The following is a 17,329-nucleotide window of genomic DNA, read 5'->3' as shown; positions in this document are numbered from 1 at the left end:
ACAATCCATCCTTATCATTAGGTCCAGTAACCTTAAAATAGTTCTGTTTGGGTTTTTCTCTAAGACTGTTTATGCCTTCACGATTTTACTGGCTAGTTAGGCCTTTATTTTTTCATGGAGCATGACAGCAATCTGAATTGAATATTAAATTAATATTCCTGCAGAATAATTGACCTGACTGCAGCCTTAAGCTTGCCAGGCAGGACTGCCATGTTGTCTGCCTTTTACCATTACCCTGCTGGGCAATCTTGGAGGCTGTGTAAAGCATAGACCTGAGAACAGGAATAAAAGGAGAGGAAGAAATTGCTGGCTAGAGAAACTTCACAGAAATGGAGGCCTGAACTCATAAAGTACTCTGTATTTCTAAGAGGTTATTGTCTATCCTGCAGTGATAGCTTTGAAATACTTTGAAATAAGAAGTTCCATTCTGGCCACTGTAACATATTTGACAGAGTTAGGAAAAGCAGTTTAAATTATGTTCAAACACCACCAGCAGTGATTGAAAGCAGCAAAGCCAAGAATGGGATTAGCATGTGGTACTCTTCACATAAGTGCATATTGCTTAACAGCCTAATCTTCTTACGTGTCTAAGAACCACACGCCTCCCAGCCCTCTTGAATTATGTCTGTTGTGCCAGTCAACCAAACATCAGGTAAATGCAAAATTCAGAGATCTGCTCATGGAAATGACATCCAAATCATATGCTTTCCAGTATCTTAATCTCTCCTGCTACCTGAATGCCAAATATGGGTTTTGCCCACTTGCCCTTTTTTCTTCTGAATAGCTGTTTTTCCCATGTGTAGCATAATGCAAGGCAGAAAAATGCCACAGGGATATGCTAAGAAACTGTGATTGAAACATGAGAAGTTTCACTGTATTGGCAGGAAATAAAACAATACAAAGAGCACAAAAGATTGTGGTCTTTCTCAACAGATTCTGCTGTCAGTGAGGTTTCTGTCTTTTTGCTTGAGTTTGAAAAATTTGCTAAATTGTCTTTCCATGAGTGCAGAACAGAATAATAATTGTACTCATGCTGTTGCCCACATGTAGCTAAAGACTTAACTTGTTTTGTCATGTCTCCCCTCCTGTTTTCCTGGAGGGCAGCTGCAGCCTGCACAGACACAGTTGCACTGGCTTTGATTTGCATGTGCAAGTGCCAGTGGCAGGGCAGATGTGGTGATCCAGGCTTCAGGTCCAGACCAGTTGCCCAAACCATCTCTTGGGGTCTGTGTCACTGGAGCTTTCCATTCACATCCATCCTGAACTCAGGCTGCACAACACAAAAACTCTTCAGAAATATTCTGGATTTCTGCCCTGATAAAAGCAATAAGAAATAATGATGCACAAGGCCATTACAAACCATGTTTTCCAGCACAGGTTCCCAGAGAGCAGTAGCCAAGGAGCAAACCACCAAAAGTCCATCATCAGTCACCCATGGCCCTGTGACAGTGGGCACTGTGAAGACTGAAAGGGAGATGTCTGCCCTGAACAGCAACCTCACAAGTGACAGAATACACCAGGAAAACAGGAACAAAAGATGTGGCCAAGGATGGGGACATCCTATCCAGACCCTGAACAAATCCCAAAGATGTACTTGGTTGGTGAGGACACAAGGGTTTGGCATGCAGTTTTCTCTGTCATTGAGTTGAGCATCTCTTGTCTCACATGAAAGATGTGCTTAGAAAACTCTGTGAAGACTTGCCTCATTTCTCACTTGTCCTGGGGAAAAAAAGGACTGTCCCACAGACAGCTTCCCAGGGAAGAAATGGACTGGGAAGCACAGGCAGGGTCCTCAGCAGCCTCTGCAGTGTCAAGGAACCAGAGTGCCTGTCACATTCCCATCATCTGATGTCCCTGACCCAGCAAAAGAGCTTTAGAAGAGAAATCCATCGCTGTCAGGTGTTGCTCTGGCACTGACTTGGTGGGGAGGGAGCATAGCATCCTGCCCCTGCCAGGGTGACCAGGGTTTCCAAGGGCACTGAGGTATGCCCAGTTTCTAGCTCAGTCACTTGGTACTTTTTCCTAGAGGTATGAGGGAATTGTGTGCATACCCATGCTTGTAGGTGTACTCACTGAAGTTATGGTAAGGTTGCCATTGTTCAGCTGAGTGCTGGAAAAGCTGACAAGCCAGTAGCCTTATTTGCAATGAACCGCAATCCCACCAACACACTCCTTTTGCATGGGCATCTTTCAATTGTTAATAAAGATGGGACAGGAAAGTAGCTCATCCAAATAACTACTCACAGTTCCTGTTGGTGGGGTTTGCCAGTGGCAAATAGGGAAATGCCTGCATATATGCATGGTTGGGAGGGAACACAACTGTTGAAAACAGAGTGATTGTCCCACCTTCAAGGAGCTCCAGACTCTGGTGTCCCTGCTGGGGAAGCCTGGCACTCTCTTTGCCATCACTGGGAAGTGGCAGCTGCAGAGGGAGCTACTTTGCAAGTACTGAGCTTGCTGATGGATGTGGGACATGAACAGCAAAGAAGCAACTCTAGATTTTTACCAGTGTTGTGGGCTTAAACCCCCTGGGTGCTCCAGTGGTTACACCAGTACATTGGGGGAAATGTACATTCGGGACATACAGGGCTGGCTATAAATAAAATTCACATCACACTCAGCACTTGCCTCAATGAAACGTTTATGCACTAAATTGCATGATGAAGTTGGATGTGCTGCCAGGCTGCCTAGTCTTTGAGATAATCTGGTCTTCCTCAGAATTAATTTTCTTGCAATGTTTTGCACACAAACACAGCAGGCACTAACTCACTGCTGACCTGGGCAGTAGCTGAGGAAGAGGCTGATCACGTTAAATTCTGCTGCTGCTGGCATAGGCCTATTTATGCAAAGCTGGATGAACATCCAGCTTTCTTATGACACTGAACCACACAATGAAAAGTCACCATTTTTACATGAAATAGCTAGAAAAAATGGCATATGCTAAAATGACAGGTCAACCACCTTAATGTTGGAGAAGAAGTGCTTTCCTAAGCAGAGCCTGGCATGGGGCTGCTTGCCACAGCAACCTTTGGGTGCATCCTGCACCCCTGCAGCAGGGTGTGCAAAGAGGTTTTACTAAGTGCACAGCTTTGGCTCATTAAAGCCTCTCTTAAGCATAACTGGGCTCTGGAATAGGTTTATTCACTAGTCTGATCCTTTTTAATTTTGGGTTTTGTCTTTTGGAACCTGGATACTTTAACAAGGATTCAGCAGCCGCCAGTTCAGCTTTGCCTGTGCAGAATTCAGGGCTGACAGCTCTGGGTACTGGCCCTTCACATGTAGGCAACTTCTTTGCTCACTGCTCCAATTCCCTCCAGGCTGCACACTTCTTCACACCTTACAACAAATCGTGTTTTCTCTCTGAACCAGGAAATATAGGAAATTATCTTTTTTTTTTCTTTCTTCTACTGACAGATAATAGCAACTATAATACACACAGAAATAATAGAAAGTTAAGAAACAGAAGGGTCTGGGAAGGGGGGAGGCAAGTGTCTATAGAAGCAGACGGAGTTGTGGGGGGAAACCCCTGGATCTATCAAATAAATAGAGCAGAAATCTTTCTTGCTTGGCCTTTATGGTGTTATTATTAGAACAACCACGCCTGAGTGCACTAAAGCCGCGCAACCTTCAAGCATCCACATCCAGCTCTGCTATGGCAGGATCCTTTTTCTGCTTGGCTAAAAGAGGGAGAGAATGAGAGGATGTGAAGACGAGAAGGATCTGTAAATATAAATATTATCAACTTCAATAAAACAGCTATTTGGAAATCTTAAAAAATCTTCTCTTGAGAAGAGCCATTAGTGTATATCTGTTTGACATTGGTTGTTAGGAAACCAGCCAGTGTTAATGGATCCCTAGAATGGAATAGAGAATCCATTTAAATGGTCTCTTGTCATTTTGTCATCCCACAAGACAAAAAAAAAAAAACCAAAAACAGAAACAACAAACAAAAACAATTTCTTTAACTCAGGAATGAAATGAAGTGATAGTTTATATGATTCACTTGTATAGTCTAAATTGATTGAAGAACACAAAATATGTTAACAGACTATATCTGATGCCTGAAATGTAGCATTTCCTATCTCTGTATTGGCTTTTTTTCTCATTCAGTGTGATGTCCAGCTGTTAATCATTTAAAGACTGTGGCTTTACAGTTTCTATATTGCTTTATTTATTATGCATCTTACGATGATGCTGAGGGGCTACAGCCACACGGAGGCTCAGCGTTGTAAAAACAGCCTGCAGTGTAAAACACTGAGTAAAGGAAGTGCTGGCTGAAAGAGATACCTTATCCTCATTTCACAGAACAGAGATACAGGGAGTCTTACTATTTAATGCCAGCTCCTAGCAGAAGCATATGGTAAAGCTTTGACTGCACATTTCTTCTAGATCTCAGCCCAGTGGTCTTTGTCTGCTGAATTACCCTGCCACAGGGGTGGCTTTTTTCTTTTAGTGGAAGTAAGAGATTCAGTCCTGTGAAGAAAATTAGATGTTCAGTAATCCTTAAAGCTCACAGTCTACTCCTGTGGTTGCATCCTCTGGCTTCAGCTCCCAGCAATGGTGCCCAGCTCCCAGGGGCAATCAGTGAGGGCCGGGCAAAATGTCATTGCAGAAGAACAGGAAATGTGCAAAGGACAGGGAAGGACATGAAAAGGACAATGTGCAAGGAATTAAATGGAAGCAGGTCCTTTTTTTGGCAGGCTTTTACTCATTGGTTAGCTTGTTCCCTCTTACCTCTTTCCAGGAGTTTTTTTCAGAGTTTTGCTGCTCTGAGGTTGGGATGCTGTTCCACAAACATCCAAACTAACTGCATTCATTGTGGGTTTATACTTACTTATCCTTGGGCCAGCATTGTCCTCCACCCTACCCAGTGCTGCTCCCTCCCTCTGAGCTTCTTCCCCACTGCAGGCTGGGAACGTTCATGCCCTTGCAGCTTTTTTTGCCAGCACTTTTAGTTTCTATTCTGGACCTCCTAGAAAATCCACTCCAGCTCTGGAGTATTTTAAAGGACTGGTCAGTTCAGCGAGTATTTATTTCTGTTTTCTTGGTGTCAGGGGGATATATTCCCTGTTACCATGACTCAGAGATCCTTCAGGGAAAGGTGAGAAGACATGGATGGGTGCTGGCTGGTACTATAAGCTTCTTAATGCTCTATCATTTGAAGATAAGCAATGTATTTGTGGTTTTTCTCCTGGGACAGCACTATGCACAGCTCTGCTGGCTAAGGGAGACTTGTTAGGTGGCTAAGAGGTCATGCTATTTCATCTGTCAACAGCAACATGTGTCTACAACAATAGGTGTGCAGCAGAGCTTGCATGAACTTGGTTTCATGTTTAAGTCTCACACAAAGTATATTAACCCAGCTCCTACTCCTATTTGTAAAACACTGTTGCCAAGGCCAAAAGAGCTTTCTACAAGCTACATTTTTCCGCAAAATCTATTCTAGTCTGATGAAATGTCTGAAAATTTCGTAAGTAGGTAAAACTTTCCACTCACTTACTGATATTCATCACAGACAACTACTAGCACTTCAGTCTAGACAGATTTTTCTGGGAGTAGGAAGGAACTGCTTGTGCCTGCCTTTTCATTAGCCTCCAGGGTACATTGTGTGATCATGAATATCACATGCCCTAGGCAATACAAAGAATGGGTGGGATATCATTACTATTGCGTACAAATTTTTGTCCTGAGCTGAGATTCCCAAGGAGGAAGTGTGGCTCAGAACAGGATCAGAGAAAGTTGCTTTGTGTCTCAGTACCTTGTATGTAAAACAGACATAGTGCTTTGTTACCTACAAGGGGTAAAGGAGATATAAAATCAGCTCCTGTGAGTGAGGCATTTCCCTACTGCAGTGGTAACAGACAGACAAGCCATCAAAAGCTCTGCCTGCAATTTGGCAACATTATGTTTTTGCAATGTCAAAAATTTAATTAGTAAATCTTCATGATGAGCAAGCACTGACAGGTTGCCATCATTCATCCTACTACCTTCCTCCTCTATCATTTTATTCTCCCCCCAGTGCCATTCCTTGCACTGACACCATGCCAGTTGCATGGAGCAGCACTACAAATGTGCTGAAAAATGACTGAAACCCCACCTGCAAAAATCCACTGATAAGCAAAGCAAGGCTCCCTACCAGACCGAGAGTTTGGGGTCCCTTCGTTTTTGCTGAAGCTCTGAGAACCTGAACTTCAGCAGGTCTGTTCATCATACCATACCACCACCTCCATCATGACACCTACAAATTTTGGTGAACTGGTGGGGATTTTTTCTAATCAAAGAAACTGATAGTCTCTCATTATCCCACATGTGGCAGCATGGTTCCTAGATTTCTCCTCTTCTGTCTGCTCCTTTATTCTTCTCCAACTGCACTTTCCCAGTTCATTCTCTGGTACGCCTTCAGGCTGAGTGAATGTTGTTTTGCATTCAAGAAAGCCACAAAACAAGACCAAAGCATCTCCACCAAAGAGCAATTCTCTGCCATGGTGCACAGGCTACCCCTCAAAAAAGCTAAGAGAGTGCACAAGCAGGAAAGTAGATGAGAGCCCTCAAATATGGAAAGGAGAGTAGTGCACGGCCAGTGGGGGTACCAGTGTGAGGCGCACTGGTTCTTTGGCTGCTGACTGGGAAGGGAAGCCCAGGAAGTACCTCCTGTGCATGACAGGGCCTGTGTCACACTGTGCTGTCCTGTGAGCACAGCAGCTCCTTGGCATTAGGCTGGAGCCTGTCTGTATCAGTGCCTCTGGCAGAAGGAACAATCCCAGTGCTACCCCCGAAGATGCTACACCTGCTCTGCTGTGTTATGTGGGCTCAGGATGAGCCTGCTCCCTGCTGCTAGCTGGGGCAGAGTGGTGGCATCTCCCATGGCCCTCCACTCCTGCTTTAGCCCTTGGAAAACTACCTACTGTGTACCCTGAGGCTGGGAATAGTCCATGGGACCCCCATGAGTCCCAGCACACCTGAGAAATTATCTCAAACTTTTAGTGGACTTGATTCATGTAATTTTCAGAGGCAGACTTCTGAGATTTCTCTTTGGAGGAAGTGAAGTGTTCCTGTCCCTCAGAAGTCCCTGTCTATTAAAGAAACCTCTTTTGATAGGTGACAGTCAAGGTCTCTCAGCAGGGCAAGCAGTTAATCTCAGTCGTTACGCCCCGGCAGGCAGTGAACTAGCAACCTGTGTCAGAAACTAGTTGTGTGTAACATGATGTAGTGAAAGAGCACATTGGCAGGAGAATGAGTAAATGGGAGACCTATTCCTCCTTTGCTCAAAATGTCACTGTGGAAAGACTGCGTAGCTTCTTAGCATTTTTGTTTTGCTACCTATAAAATTATTATCTCTTTGTCCATTTATATAAAAAACTGATATAGTATCATTTCACCTGCTTGCCTCCATAGAGCCATTTGCAATCTGGTAAAAGGGCATTGCCTAAAGGCTAACTAGTATAACATGATGTGGAAACACAGAGAAGATAATGTTTGCTGCTATTTTATTGAGAGTGAAGGTGCTATAACAAACCCGGTGCCTGTTCTTGACAATACAGTTCCAAGCAAAATTCTTTCCTTTTCAGCGAGGTTGATGGAAGAAAGACTGGAAGTCTTACGTTGCACTCTTATTTTTTATCCTACAGCTGTCTCCAACCTTGATGCAGAGAGCAAACTGAGTGTCTATTACCGAGCACCTTGGCATCAGCAAAGAAACATCTTCGTCCCCTCCAGCAGGCCGCCGTGCGTGGAGGAGCTGCACCGCCAGGCCAAGCAGCACCTGCGAGCCTTGCGCAGAGGTAGGTGCTCCCCCTGCTCCAGATCCTCACACAAACACCTCTCCATGCTCCTCTCCAGGCAGCAGAGGGATGCTCAGGCAACGGGCACACAGAACTGTGGGCACTCATCTACACTGGGACTTAGGTACTCGTGCTAACAAATCACAGAACTGCAGAATCACAGGATGGTTTGGGTTTGAAGGGACCTCAAAGATTATCTAGTCCCAGCCCCCTTACAAGGGCTGAAATGGGAGCCCAGTGGTATTATTCTCCACAAAAACTGGGATGTCTGCTCAGGGTTTCCAAGCATGATACTGGAGGATGCCTGTGTCCTTCAGGAGTGGCAGCTGAAAGTCAGGTGACAGATGTCCTGGATGGCTTGGAAGGGTTGGGCAGGTCTCCCCTTCCCAGGCTAGGGAACATTTCCTGACATTACCTAACAAACTGCAGACCAGTGGTCTCAAAGCAATACAGAGAGGAAGCAGGAGCAACAGGGTCATAACCAGGCTCCTGGATTCCTGCCATAAAGAGAATTTACTAGATGCAAACATCTGGATGGTCCTACAACAGCACATAAAGGGAAAGGCAAAAGATGGGGAAATGCCAGTTTACCTGGGAACCTAACCAAGGGAAAATTATTACCAGGACCTAAGACAAAGCAGGCAAACAAGCCTGTCTTTCTACTGTGCCATAAGGAGGGACAAAACCCGTGCAGGTCACGCTTAAAATGTCCAGCAGCAGCCTCCTGTCTTGAAGCGTTTTGCACCAACAGCTCTAATTGCCTCGCTCATTTATTACTGTTATTAGCTTATAATTATCATCGATAACTTAGAACTGCAGAGCATCTGTTAGCTGGATAAGATGTTCCAATTAATTACCACATCTGACTGTCTCTGCAGGTTTTAGGTCAGGAACACACTGTGGATGCAGTATGTCTTCATGGCATGGCACAGAGTGATACAGCCAAACTGCAGCCACAGTAGTGCTGGAGTAGAGAAGTTCTTTTCTGTTCTCAGCAGCTCTGCTTTGCAATTGTCCCAGAACCAGGCTGATCTTTGCCTGCCATCTTGTGGGCAGAAGAAATCCTGACAGCAGCTCCAGAAAATGTCCCATCGTTTTAAAGTTACAACTCTTCGTTTTGGCAATTTCCCATCCTTTATTTTTATGGCAGCTGTGCAGGTTCAACAGGCACTTTGTCATGTGCTGCTTTATCTTATTTCCAAGTAACTGCATATATGGGGATGAAATTTTACTCTGAAATTTACTCTAAACATCTTTATTGCGTCTCAACTCTCTTCTATTAGAATTTCATTATCTCTTTATCTGTTTAACCAGGAGCAATTAAAATTGAAATTTTAGGTCAGAAAACAGCTATGCTAGCAACAAACATTGTTGACTGGACCACAGCTAGTGGAGCAGGTGAATATGTTATCTCCTTTCAGCAGCACTCCATGCAAACAGCAACTATCTGTCACCTAAAATTAGAGATGGGAAGTCCATGAGTCCATTCTCCCATTCACTTGGAAGGTTCCAGAGACTTGAGACTGATGCTGGAAGAGGACTGAATATTGTGAGCCCATGCTGAAGGAAGACTCTTGTGCACCTAGGGTGGATAAAGATCTTGACCTTCCCAGGATGATCTCCTTCTTGCTGGAACCTGAGCATTACCACTGCAACAACCTTCATGATGTCAAGCCAATGCTCAGGACCTAGCACTGCCATGCAGCCAGAGAATAAAATTCCACCTGGAGCTGTGTTTCTGGTTTTTCCCCTAAGAGCAGGGAGATTTTATATGGGTAGGATGCAGGCATAGTTATTGCATCTCAAGGCAATAGGAGCTGCAGGCTCCTGTTGGAAATCAGGCCTTGGGTCTCAAGTGCCTAGAAGAGAGATCCATTGTCTTGGGATAAATGGTATAAATCTCATTTGGGGGCAATTCAGCTGCAGTGCATATGCTGGAGTGCCCTGTATGGGCATTGCTCTTCTGGGAGCATGGATGTCCAGTAAGTGCTTCTCCCCTTCAGCTGCAACAGGGATGATTTGTACCAGTCACTGGGGAAGAGAAGAACCTTTGTCTTTGGAGTCCACTGTCCTGTACCTGTCTCTGTTGTGCTGTTTGTAGAGATATTTGTATGTTTTTAACACTTGGAAAGACTTGTGTCTTCTTTCTCATCCAAAACAGAACATCGAAGCCGAGGTGATAACAGGGAGCAAAAAGTCCAAGGCCCCCTTGCTGTGGTGGCTCCCCCCTTTCCTCCCTTCCCTGCCATCTGCAGCCAAAAGAGACAAGCGATAAAGGACCGGCATTTGCTATCAGTAAGTCTTTCACTACAGCTACCACATACAAATACATTTTTGGCATGGTGGGACCCAGGTGTGGCAGTGCTTCACAAGTGCCCCCTCCCCAAGCTGATGCAGTACAATAGAGCTGGCCTTAAAGACTGTCAAAGCAATACAGAGAGGAAGCAGGAGCAACAAGGTCATAACCAGGCTCCTGGATTCCTGCCATGGAGAGAATTTACTAGATGCAAACATCCGGATGGTCCTACAACAGCACATTAAGGGGAAGGCAAAACCCCAGGGTGGCAGTTTTCAATCAGAAACCTCTTCTTTTTTACCTGTGGCCAGCACACATATGCTCTCATTCACAAATTCCTCCACAAGTCCTCCACATTCACCACTCAGGCTGTAGAGGTAGCACTTTGAGGACCCTCCCATAATTTCAGCCCCGGCATTAGCATTGCCAGAAGCAAAGAGTTCAAGGCCTTTGAGTGCCAGATTGAGGCTTATGTGTGTGCAGGAGATTCAGGAGCATGACCCCAGCTACAAGAAGCCACACTTTTCATAGTCCTGTTTGGGAATGTTCGTCTCCATGCAGTTTTTTAGATGTTTCATGTCTCACACACATCCTTGCAACCAGCCAAGCAGGAACTCCAGCTAAAGATCTGGTCCTGTATATCTGTGCTGACTTGCCACTGCTGCATTGATTTGAAATCAAGTTAGTATTGGCAATATGGTAAATACTGTTAAAGGAAACATGCTAGATTGACAACTTTAACTCTGATTAGGTCCATAATTCCCACTGGCTTCAGCTGGACTTTGGTATTTCTGTGGCTCTGGGTGTTTTCCTCACAGAAGTGCCATACTAGCTAATTTTGCCCTGTACTAAGAGCCATTGCATTATTTAAAAGGTGCAGGTCAGACCTGGACTTGGCTTTTAAGTGAAGTGTTTGTTTAATGCCAGCCCTCAGTCAGGCTGTAATAGATCTGCTCTGCATCTGCCAGATCAGGGACACTGGCATCTCAAGAGATGCTACACCTGTGAGTACATTATAAGCTCAGTGATGATTCGGTCACCACACTGAATCATCACTTACTTAGGTTAAAAATCCAAATGCATTCACCCTAATCCATTGTATTAACCATATTTAAATACTATAATGCTAAAGCACTCACAGTGTAAAAGACTCAATGTAAGTCACACCTGCCCAGGGACCAAAACATCAGCCAATCAGTCCTTAGGAAAAGTTTTGTTTCTCATTTAAAATGCATGAAATACATAATAAGATTTGCATTAGTTCGACTGTTCAGCTTTTTGGCTGCTTACCTGGTTAATTTTGAGAACAGCATCACCATCACTGCAGGCTTTGAACAGGTTAAGTTTGTAGGTGTTATGATTCAACTTAAAGGACATATCCTGATGTTAAAGGACAGCACAGAAGAGAGTGTGAAGACAGAAAGAAGAAACAGGATTACCTGTTTCTTCTTGATAAGTCATCATCAGAGCTAGTGCTGTGGTAGGGTCATTGAAAGGTAAAGGGAAGTTGATGCCATGTTAAGGATCAAAACTAGCTACAGATGATAGTTTGGACAGGCTATTGAACATAAAGCTCTCTTAGTATCAGATGGGGAATGAGGCATCTCTTTTGAAATTGCATACAGAGTGCCTTAAGTGCCTGAATCTTTATGGTGTTTGGAAAACAACCAGTGCATTTTATACATTACTTCCATCTGTGGAACACAAAATAATAACAAATAGTGAGCAACTCTCTGAGCCCTGTATTAGTTGACAAAATTAAATCATGCTGAATGCAGATGTCTTGGCTATATCTGAAAGTCCACCTTTTTCTTTTCAAGAAGGAAAACATTAAACTTTGTGCCCACCCATATCAGACCTCCTTTTCGAAGCTGACCGGGTTCAGCGTTCCCCTAAGGAGAAGCAAACAAGAGCTCTTGGAGGGCTGTTGTTTTGTTGATTTCAAGGCACCTGGCAATGTTCTGCTTTGGAAATTGCAAAAACACTGCACCCAGAGTATTTCAAAGTGCCTTGACCGATTTCTGAGAAAACCCCTCGTAAATGGGACAACTTAAAAACTGAAAGAGAATAAGGCAAGATGAAGCTGCACACGAATGTTCTGTCCGGCAGAGGTTAATCAGAGATTGTTACAAGACACTGCAACAGTGAATAGCTAATTGATATAGTTCCAGCCTTCATGATATAATGATACCATTACAAGAAAAAGTTGAGGATGCTGTAATTGGCTAGCTTGCTCTTTTTGGCATAAGCTTTTTTTTTGACCGACATCTGCAAAAGTTTATCTGCTTCAGGGACTGCCAGTAATGTTTGATATTTGATTCCAGTTGATGGTATCAGCAAATCATCCAGGAACTAAAGATGCTAAATCCACAAGAATTTTTATTCATGGCACAGCAGTATGGTGTGTATTCCACTCTTCTGATGCATTGGGAAGGTGCTGAAGGGAGCAATACTACACAACCAAAGGAGCCCCTTTTTGTGTTTCTTTTAAATTAGGAAAGGGATCAACAAGAAGCTGGGAAATTTTTGAAAGTTACAGGGTCTGACTTTTCCAAACTGGCTATCTAAGTTAAATGCACATATTAAGATACTCAAATAAGAAACTTGATTTTGAGGAATGTTCATATTCCAACTGTGAAACCTGTGGGAACTACCACTCCTGAAATTTACTGAGGTCACTTAAATCTGAGTCAAGGTTCCCTATGTGTACCTTTTGGCCGCTGCTACCAATGAGGTGGCTATGAGCTCTTGCAAAAATCTTGCATATTGTATACTAAAACTAGAGAAAATCATCACAATATATGAAGATTCACTTTTAATCACAGCTCTGTTTACAGGGAGAAAGATGCCAAAGTCCCAAAAATTCCAAGAAAGGACAAATGAATTCAAGGTCAAAGAAAGTAATGCCAATATAAATGGGTCTGGAAAGACATTTTGGACTGTTCCATGACAAGATCATTTTGTTGTGGAGAAAGAGTAGAGAACTAGAAATGGAATAGTCTCTTTCATGTCTACTATCATTACAGGAAATGCCCTGATATGGCTGATGAAATGTCCTCTTAGCCCAAAGGCCAGAAGGGGATCCTTCAGAACAGAGTATAAGAACAGGGCATGGTTTATGCTGTTTATTGTCCCATGATTTATCCTTCCAGTTTCAGACAGAAACTGGTTACAGAGTTACTGGGCCAGAGATCAAACACAGAATAATAGTCACCAAAGAACCTCTCTGAATTGACTGTGAGACTTGTTTAATCTAATTTTTTTAGCAAATTTACACCTTCAGCCTCAACAGCATCCTGTGACAATGACTTTAAAAATCTGTTTGAAAATCCAGCTTTTGTTTGTTTCAAACCCAGTATTGCATAATTTCATCAAATCCCTTCTGGTCCTCAGACTGAGAAACAGTAATCATTGCTTTCTCATTCCCTTTCTCCATGCTCCTCATGGTTTTGCAGACATGACTTAACTTTCCTATCCATTCCAGTCATTCATTTTTAAAGCTGAAAAATTGTCATACTTAGTCTCTTTCTACACTAAAGAAATATAGAACCAGACACATTTAAAAGTACAATTCATTCAGGCATTTTTGCCAATGAAGAAGAAAAACCCAAATTAAACCAAAAATAATCTGAGGAGAGTATGAGAAAGTTATGGACTTGCTAAAATGAGGAAAATATTTCTTACACATGTTCCCATGACAACCCTGCCTGTAACACTGCTGAGGCCAGTCACTGAGTGTGAAGATGCTGTGTCATTCCAACTGCATTTCAGACTTCTCTTTAATTTTTTCTGCATTTCTTCTTTCTTGAGTTTTCCCAAGTCCAGCCAGCAAGGCTCTGAAATTTCTGTATTCCAGTTCAGAATGTTATGGGACCACACTGTCTCAATCCCCACGTGGCACAGCTATTATAATAAAACCAAGTAGATGGAGCAAGGAATTCAGTATTTGGAAATCTACATTCACAATTGCACAAATTTCAGTGTCAGTTTATTCATAATTATAATCTGAGCAGGAATCTAAGGGACAAGAAGCAGGAGGGTTTTTTCCAGACAGGGTTTCTCTGTCCCTGATGCCTCAGCTAGAGCAAATGGGAAGAGAAAATAATACATTGGGTAATTTTATTCCGTCTCCTTGCCATTTCAAAAATATTCCCTGTGGTCTGCTTTAGGATGCTTTGTACAGCAAAGGGAAGGCAGTACAACTGAATATACTAATTTTCACAGAGTTTTCTACTGAAGCCAGATGAAACCTCAGTAAGAAACAACTGAGTTAAGGGACAGGCATGAGTTGGGCTCTGCACTTCCTGTATGCAAATCCTGCCTGAAGCTGTCAGAAATAAAACCTACCTGACTTTATTCATCAGACTGAACTTGTATAGCACCATTTGTGCAATGAGCCTAATAACTACTACCCTGTATTGTGTTTATTTTGTACCTTTGTCTGCTGAAATGCCACGTGTGATATGACTTCTGTCATGAAACATATCTCAGTTTTGTCTTTACCTTGTCAAAACACCAGAGCCATACATTAATTGTTAAAGGATTGTCAGTACTTTAGCTGATCGCATTTGTGATGCTCCAAAAGAAAAGAAAACACCCACAAGCAGATAAAAACTTGAGGAGAATGAAAAATACAGAAATATAAACATTGGGAGCAGGCAGGTGAGCAGGGTTGTGATTTGCAGCAAAAATAGCACTGCCAGAAATATTCCCATTATTTTCTCTTCAGCATCAAAAACTGCTGTATAGTTATGAATCTCTAATTAAGTAGTCAACTGTGCTTTGAAAATAGTGGAAAGCTGGTAGCCTTTTATTAGTGTTTCTTCTCCTTTCTCTAGACCTTCTGGTTTTTCTCCCATGTAAATAAATACCATTTTCCTTAACCCCTGTGAGTTAAGGAAGCAGCAGGCTCTCCCTTTCACAGAGAGAGGGATACACAGAGGTTTCAAGCAGAGCCCCAGGAGTCAGTACTGTGCTCATGTGAATGTGGGATTGAACACTACTCACACTTATTCTACGTGTTGCCTTTTCAGTGCATGAATGGCTGTTCTTAAATGAGATGTCAGGATGTGCTGTACACCTTATTTCTGTGCTTCCACAGGGTGAGAGCAAATTGTATGTATGTTCTGTTTGCTGGAGACAACAGAATATATAATGCTTGCAAGATGCTGAAGCAACATGCTGATGCTCTGCTTGGGTGAATACCACCCACTATATTCATAAGGTTATCCTGGGAGGGAAATTTCCCCCACCTACTACAACAGAAGCCTGAAGTTAGAAATAATATTGATCCCTTATGCTTTTTGTTAGCTGCAGCTTTTAGGCAGCAGGAGTCAGAAATAATCCTCTGGAGAATAGCACTGTGCAGCAGTGTGCACCAGCCACCTCCTGCCCTCACCAAGGCTGTGCCAGCCCTGTGCTGCTGGGGGCTGTGACTCTGCCTCCTAAATCTCTTGTGAGATAATGCCTTGCCTGCCTGATCAAACACAGCTCAGGGGGAAGGAATCAATGCAGCCATGTCTAAATTCAACAAACATGTTGAGGATAAATGCTCTTGATGAGGCTTTAGCATTCTCCATCTTTAATTAACTGAGGAAAAATTGTTTATTTATTCTTGGGTTTATGTTTTTCCTATCACCATTGCACTGTGTTCCATAGGCCCTGTGCACTAACTTTGAAATCCCAGAATCTCCTGTAAGGTAATCACTACAGGTAAGGCAGGCTAGGTACATGATATAACACAAATTCTGCTTCTTGAACCAGTATTTCCAATATGTTGAAAATGCTGAACAACAGTCATGTCTCAGAGCTTGGGTGCATGGAAAAGAGGAGAGGCAGAAGTGGCATTTTTGTCCTGTTATTGACCCATTCATTTCTTTCTCCAGATTCCAGCTCTGGAACAATAAATGGGGCAGACTCATCATTTGCCAGGCTGGCAAGTTTGTCAACTGCTGATTTGCTTCTTTGTTGCTGTCCTGATGATATTTTAAGGTTTTAATTAATTAAAATGGTTAATGATGAGTCCTAACTTACACATGTGCTAGTAATGCTCTTCTTAAATCAGGGTGTGAGTGTGCAGGGGTGCTTCATCTCAGCCCAAGTTAAGTGCTGAAGGAAGGTGAGCTGAACTGCTCCTCAGCAGAGCCACTATCTCTTTCTCTACAGGGGAAGTTGTGTTGACCAGTCAGACTTGGACATCTGACTGTTTTGTTGTAGCACACACAGACCAAAGACTCTCACACTGAAGTGACACAGAGCACTGAGGAATCAGCTCATGTGCATATGCAACAAGATTTTTACTGCAAGGCCATTTCACGAGCACAATAGCACCTCTGCAAGTGAGCTTGATGGGATAGCTCAGGAAATAAAAATGCTCACATATGTCAGTGACAAATCCCTATTCAAGCAATTATGCACCAGTTTAGTTTCAAAGCAATCTTAGCCCATTAAAGAAAAATGCACACTTAAAAGCATTCTGGCTTTGTATTTAACAGAATGATTATCACTGTTTCTGTTTGCCAAGCACACCCACACAAAAGAAATTCACTTTTAAAACTGCCTAACTTCAGATTTGCCCATCAGACCAGAACAGCCTTGGGTTTATAATAATAATTTCTTGCTTAATTATGTGTTTTCTCAGGACATTTAGAGATATTCCGGTTTCCTGAGTGAATGAGAACTTCTGAAAAGCAGCAGCTCACTCCCTCCCCCAGCATGGAGGTGTTGAAATGCTGAGGCTGCTGCTCTGTGCCAGCATGCCTCAGCTGCCCCAGTGACATGCACCACATGGGAACAGGCACTAAGTGACCTCAGAACCCCTTGGCAAGGCACTGGTAGGAACACCTTCCTCAGGAGCACAACTGTGACAGCAGAAACTGAAATTTTGCTGGTCACCTTCATTTTTTGTCCTATCTCTAACGATAAGAACTTACCTAGGAAGTTTGTCCTGCCAAACTTAAATAGGGACTTGAGCCTCAGGCACATCCAAGGATGGCTGTAGGTATGTGGAACCAGACAGGTGTTTCTTCAGAGGCAGCTGGCAGAGTGGCACATGGTGGGGTAGGGAAGTGCTGCACTGATGGGACAGACAGATGGGACAGACAGATGGGTAACCATATCTTGCTTGCCTTGACTGTAGCCCACATTGCTATCTCTGAGACTAAAGTTGACGTCCTGCTGTTGCTCTCATAGACAGGTTTGCCCCTGAGTGGCTTTTGCATGTACCTGTGCTTGAAGGGCATGGCAGGAGGTC

The 17,329-nt window shown here is 43.3% G+C and overlaps 1 protein-coding gene across 1 annotated transcript in view; it reads left to right on the top strand.

Annotated features, from left to right (window-relative positions):
- The window catches only part of NHS (NHS actin remodeling regulator), a 162,064-nt gene that overhangs the window by 127,808 nt on the left and 16,927 nt on the right, over positions 1–17,329 (top strand). Inside the window, exons 2-3 of the mRNA XM_031061229.1 lie at positions 7,629–7,781; positions 9,943–10,076. Of these exons, the coding sequence (XP_030917089.1) occupies positions 7,629–7,781; positions 9,943–10,076 (287 nt within the window). The remainder of the gene's footprint in view (positions 1–7,628; positions 7,782–9,942; positions 10,077–17,329) is intronic.

This window comes from Geospiza fortis, unplaced genomic scaffold (assembly GCF_000277835.1).
Source record: "Geospiza fortis unplaced genomic scaffold, GeoFor_1.0 scaffold285, whole genome shotgun sequence".
Taxonomy (NCBI): Eukaryota; Metazoa; Chordata; class Aves; order Passeriformes; family Thraupidae; genus Geospiza; species Geospiza fortis.
This window is presented reverse-complemented; position numbering and strand designations above follow the sequence as displayed.